Source organism: Helicoverpa zea, chromosome 1 (genome assembly GCF_022581195.2).
Source record: "Helicoverpa zea isolate HzStark_Cry1AcR chromosome 1, ilHelZeax1.1, whole genome shotgun sequence".
Classification (NCBI taxonomy): Eukaryota; Metazoa; Arthropoda; class Insecta; order Lepidoptera; family Noctuidae; genus Helicoverpa; species Helicoverpa zea.
The window spans coordinates 3,146,191-3,152,190 of NC_061452.1; the positions used below are offsets into that span (position 1 = coordinate 3,146,191).

At 38.9% G+C, this 6,000-nt stretch overlaps 1 protein-coding gene across 2 annotated transcripts; it reads right to left on the minus strand.

Annotated features, from left to right (window-relative positions):
• Positions 1-53: 53 nt before the first annotated feature.
• LOC124634562 (apolipoprotein D-like) lies at positions 54-3,898 on the minus strand. Of its 2 annotated transcripts, none has more exons than XM_047170183.1 (5): positions 3,692-3,898; positions 2,609-2,766; positions 1,428-1,612; positions 965-1,206; positions 54-687 (listed from the first exon to the last, which is right to left on the minus strand). In XM_047170183.1, exons 1-5 carry the CDS (start codon positions 3,770-3,772, stop codon positions 469-471), a joined length of 885 nt encoding a protein of 294 aa, XP_047026139.1. In that variant the 5' UTR covers positions 3,773-3,898; the 3' UTR covers positions 54-468. The 2 variants fall into 2 exon arrangements, with proteins under 2 accessions (XP_047026139.1, XP_047026147.1); XM_047170191.1 differs by having other exon boundaries at positions 54-684; positions 3,692-3,897.
• Between the last annotated feature and the right edge of the window lie 2,102 nt (positions 3,899-6,000).

Sequence of the window (6,000 nt, forward strand, 5' to 3'; positions counted from 1 at the left end):
AATGAGTGCTTTCAATTAAATTATGTGTGAGTGGGAATAAAACAACCAGAATTCACTTATTAATTTATTTCAGAGCTGACTTCGCTTATGACAATGACTATCGAGTAAAACTAAGCGATGCTCCTACAAATAGCAAGCATCGCTGCGTGTCGAGTAGGTACTTATTACTTATTTGGTAAAGTAGCCCTATACGAGACACCACTGACTTCTAATCACACATTCAACGAACCACAAGACTGTGAGAAACTATCAAGTATCTACGAAACAAATACAGACATTAAAGACTAAGATTTTCAAGTCTGACTTGCTAGAGCAAAAACATTTAGCAGGGCAAATTGATGCTTGTAAAATTACTACAGGCGTATCATTTGCGTCTCTAAAATTAACTCTTGACTAGCAATTTCAATGGACGATGAAAAGCTACTTTAGTTTCATCTACAGTCTTGGTACGTTCTCAAAAACCTATTTCTACTGTGCTGGCGTTTCTTTCATTTCCTTCGTTTCTGCGACTACTGCTGGCTCCTCAGGTGCGGGGACGGGTGCTGGCTCAATCTTCTCTTCCTTATTTTCGGATTCTGACATGATCAGCTCAGGAACTTGCATCGCTTTGCTAGCTTCTTCAACTGGTTCGGGAACTGCTGATCTTTCTTCTGGGACTACGGCCTTGACTTCGGGATCGACTCTCTTCTGGAAACAATAATAAGATTAGATATGGTTTGAATTTTACAATAAATTAGGATCGTTGGATATTTTTTTTAATCTAAAGTTTAGTTGGCTTAATATGTAGCTGGCTGTTTTACATTTGTGTTGCATTATTATTTGGTTATTTAATGAATGAGTAACCATATTAACCGGGATTGGTAAAACTTCGTCCATTTTATATGCGTAATGGCTCTTACAATGTTGTACATTACTTCAGAAACCTGAGCTTCATAGTAGGTACAGGTGTAGATATCTAACTGACCTCAACAGGCTGTTCCACCTCCTTAGCCTTCTCTTCCACGGGAACCGGAGCAGGCACTGGCACATCAGCACTCTTGCCATCCAGCTCACTTGCAGCTGCCGGCTCGGGCAGCACTGTGCAGTCAGCCTGGTTGGTCTTCAGGAAGAAAGTCCTGGAGATCTTGTATCTGTCGAGGACGGCGTATGCGTTCTGCATCACGGCCAATGATGGGAGCCTGTCACGGGACAGCAGCCAAGTGTTTTCTGAGAACAAGAAATAATGTTTTAGGAATTTTAGTTATAAACGTTTTTGCCCAACTATGTGCTTCTCGGTAGATTCGGATGGCACATGAGAAGAAAGTATTTATTTTAATAACTTAGGAGTTTAGACTTGAGAATGAGCCATTAAGATAAAGTCTTAAAACTATAATCTTCCTTAGACAACGGCAAAGAAGAAGAAAGTTTAAGAAAAATCCTAAACTCACGTGTATGTACAGGTCCAATGCCACTGCAAGACCACATAACGGCATAGCTATCGTAATCAGTGTCCAGGATGCTGTACTCGAAGTCGTAAGGCAGTGGAGCGGAGGAGTACTTCACCATCACGCGACCCTCGCCCTCCCTGCCCACCTTCTGAAGGTGACCTTCCATTATCCGCTTGAAGCCGGTTCTAGACAACATAATAAGTGATTAGTAAGGGACTTCTTGCTTGTTTGAAGAAACTCTCCGGGCTATAGATAAATATTTCATTCAACATTTTCGAAGGTCTAAATTCTGAATACTTGATTTCGGTTTCACCCATTAAAATGTACCTAAATGTCAAGATATCTTGTAATTTTTGTTAGGTTGGTCTATTGTGGCTTTGGTGCCAACTTTACGCAGAGGATTGATAAATACATTTAGATTGTCTTATCACCTAAACTCCAAGATTTGTGTACCATGCATCTTTTACATCAAAACAGTTTTATTGGTATCAGTTCGTGACGCATGGTTACGTTTGTACCGCCCGAGGGAGGGGCTCTCACGCCCAGATCTCCACCCACGTTTTCATACATACGTCAGTCCCAGTCAGTCCAAATTGACGCTAAGGATATCACGCTCTAATGCACAATGTGAGAAAATGTTGACATCCATGTAATTGATGCAACCTTTGTGCTCTAAAATATGAAATCGTGACTACGGAACTTTTTTTGATGATAGAGTTTTAGGTTAACATAGGCGTCATAGTCTTCAACCCCAAAACAAATTCTAGTAGACTTCTACGGTCTTACCACAAAAACTTTTTAACGTCAGTTTAAGACTTGTCTAAAAAAATGTCAAATTATGACGTTGACATATGGTTCACTTTGGAGCCACATTTTTTTTAGACATGTGTAAAACAGTGGTTAAAGTTTTTGTAGTAAGGCCACTAGTATTCAATAGGTAACTCAGTACAGTAAAACGTGAGACAATTTGCATCCATTAATGATAAAGAAAAGGAACTTGACACCATAGTGTAGTGTATCCTACTCTGTGGAGGCCATTTTTTTAATATTTTTCGACTCTCCGGCTTTCACTAAATTTTGTATATGTACCTCTTAATACTATCATTTTACGGATCATCTTAACATAACCCACAGTTGCTCATGCCCTATTTATCAATCCTCTGTTTATGAAGTATACTTACAAGGAGTTAGTAATTTCGTTAGTGACCAGGATCCTGCCTTCGGGCGTAGCGGTATAATGCGTGGTGACGCAGCGGGTGCCCAGCTCCGTCACGGTGAAATACCTCTCTGCTTCATACCATGTGCCTAAGAAGCGGTTCATGTTGAAATTCGCCATTGCCTGGGGAAGGATTTTGTAATTAAGAAACTTATGTAGTAGAATAAGAAATATTTAAGTCAAAATTAGCTCATGTTCGGGAAATGGCTGATACTTTTCCGACCAATAGGTAATTCATTTATATGAAACATAAATAAAAACATGAGTAATATAATGTTGTAATTAATTTACCAATTCAAAATTATGTCATGAAAAAATTACTGTATACTTTTATAAATTTACTCGTTTTATAAAATCCTAATATTTAAAAATAAAACTAAATACCAAACAACAAAAAAGTCAATTTAAATAAATAACAATTCAAGCCACTCTTTCCTTTAAAACTGGCTCTCCTACATTCACGAGAGATAAACGAAAAGGAAAGTTGGAACCATCCTGCGGTCGACGGCCGCAACCAGTTGTGTGTTGACCGTGGTCAGTGACGGCTGTTACGTGCGCTGAGGTCAAGGGCAGCCTCTTGTTTGAAGGATATGTTATGCTATGAACTTGAAATATTACGAATCTAACTGAACTTCGGACTTTGTTATTTTTGTTGAAGTTAATGTAAAAATGATATAGATAAAAAGATGCTGCATATAAAAAATAGTTTATCGAGACATTCTTGCATCTTGAAGTTCTTTTTAGTAGTTACACTACTTTCTTTTATATATATAGATGATCCTGTAATTGTGTCACAGGAATAGAAAATTATTTTACTGTTTCAAAGGAAAAGATCACAACTAATTTTGCTTTCTTTTACGGAAAGCCTTTATTTCATTTATGGCAATGGCATTTGAACTACAAATTATAATTTTAAACATAACTTCTTTTATGTTAATCAACATTTATTTACTATCCAATTGAAACTAACAAGCATAATAATCTAAATAACAAAACAACTATACAACTACACAAGAGAAAATCAAAAACAATAGAACATAGAACTCACTTGAAAGTCCGGACACCAGCCAAGCGACGGGATCTGCGCCGACGCAGTCGCAACGAAAGCCAACAGTAGTAGCCGCCACATCTTGAAGCTGAACAAAGACCAGGGTCTAATGACTAGGAGTGCTGATGTCCAGGAGACACCGGGAGCCGACACGGGAATGCCGTGAGACGTCCCGACCCTCGCTTATAAACCCTCGCAGCTTAGCCCGAACCGGTCTGGAACTTGAACGCATCTAATGGGACACCTTATCTAGTAAGCACTAGGGCAGCGGTTCTCAAGGTGGAACTACCCTTTAAAGTGTGGCAAAATGTTGGGGCTGCGGGATTGTTCGAAAGAGTTACCGCGGCCCTGGTACATAAGGCATGAGAAGGATCATAATGGGCTGAGTACGATTCTGACGCCCCTTCGTGCTGCTAGCCCCCAGCGGGAGGGGTCATTTGATGATTTCCCATAAAATAGGTGTGGCAAAAATATACAGTAATAATATGTCAAAAAAAACTCGGAGAAAAAAATGACATCTTTCCTTCCTCAGTGATCAAAAACTATGTATGTTCACCCAATATTAATTTACTGTTACTGTTACAGCGTTTTTTTATCATCTCACTACTGGACACAGGCCTCCTCTCACGCGGAGAAGGATTGAGCATTAATCACCACGCTTGCTCAATGCGGGTTGGTGATTTCAGACTTTATAGTCCAGGTTTCCTTAAGATGTTTTCCTTCACCTTTTTTATCAGCCATTGGCGTCTAAGATATACTTATATTAATTTGGCTTCCACATACTGTGAGGTTGATGGGGATGATAACCTACGCTGAAAGGCGCCGTAACTCTATCACGCTTAAGGTATGCTGAGCATGTACCGTTTTGCGTTAAAGGTAATGTATGTTTTCCCCTATTTGTTCTCTTAATACTAAAATAATTTTGGTGTGTGTAGTTGTAATTTTTTATTTGTGTTGTGTATTATTGCAGAAAGATGAATTTCGATCCTTTCGATTGTTGAACCTATGTTAACCCCCTTCTTCTAGAAGGGTAGCAACTTTGAGACACACAAGTCAAGGTTGATTTATAGCGGCTGCTGCTGTAATGAATTTCGCAGCGATCCTTGTTAGGTAACCTGCGCGCACGCATGTGTGTGTTAATGGTTGCTTTGTTTGCTTTGTGTTCCTGCGGCCGGATGTCTTCTTCGCAATGCCAGCTCGAGTGAGGACTGAATAAATATTGGTTGAGTATCTAGAGGTTTTTAGTGTTTGGCTAGCTGGAGTTAGCGTTAGGGGTATTAGTTTTCAGTACCTAAGCTTCGCGTCTGATTATATTTCCTTAACTCAAAGAAAAATTGCTGAATGAACACTTAATATTGACTAATGTTAGTAATAGTTCGCCAACAATGTTCAAATATGTTGACTATCGTTCCTATATACGCTTACGAATACAATTATGGTTTTTGAAACATCACAATTTCTATGGCGTTCTAAAATGCCTATGCTACAATACACAAACATCTACCTACACACCTACATACCTACCCACATAAACATCTGCCGACAGGATCAAAAAATAAAACTCGGTTTACAAAAAAGCTAAAATCATTTTACATTCATATCTCAGACCATCAAATACAGTTAGATACACTACTAGTTTTACCCATCCACGATAAGTACAGACAAAGAATGTGAAAATGTTCCCAGGACAAAGCAAAAAGGCTTTGGCCATCTGCCTCCTTACCGGTTTCAAGTCCCGACTGCAAGTTTTTATTTTCTATCTTTTCCATCTATTTTTATACCGAGACCTGTAGGACTAAATTGCCTGCGTAGATAGTTCTTTAGGGTACCGCGAGTAAGGAATGGTATTGGTAGATCCTGCGGTTTGGCCAGGTAGGTACTGTATTGTACTTAACAACATGGAAACGGGTTCAGTCATCTACTGACCATGATCCAAACTTAAAGTACTGTTTGAAGCTGGTGTGTCTGTAGAAATATTTTAAGAGTTCCAGTCGAACAGTTAGCATGAATAGGAAGGAGTGGGTGTCCGTACTTATCACGAGTGACAGGAAAAAATGGAAGATGTCCCAAATAAAATTGGGAACAGGGCAGGAGGAAGAAGATGTTCCAGTAGAACAGTTAACTATTGTCATCTATGATATCCATCAATTCTCAATTGCGAATATTAAGACTTACAAAAAATATGTGTTCCTTTGGTATAGCCATCCGTCTTGTTGGTTTTGGACACATCATTTGTTGTGATAGAGATATTGATTGACGAGAAAAGTAATTTAATTATAATACACCCTGAAGAAATAATTTCAGACTTA

Coding starts and splice junctions, on each gene's coding strand:
- LOC124634562 (XM_047170183.1), bottom strand. CDS start 3,772: ATGTGGCGGCTACTACTGTTGGCTTTCGTTGCGACTGCGTCGGCGCAG. Junction 1,207..1,427: donor CATTGGACCTGTACATACAC/GTGAGTTTAGGA, acceptor TCTTGTTCTCAG/AAAACACTTGGCTGCTGTCC. Junction 688..964: donor AGGTGGAACAGCCTGTTGAG/GTCAGTTAGATA, acceptor TATTGTTTCCAG/AAGAGAGTCGATCCCGAAGT.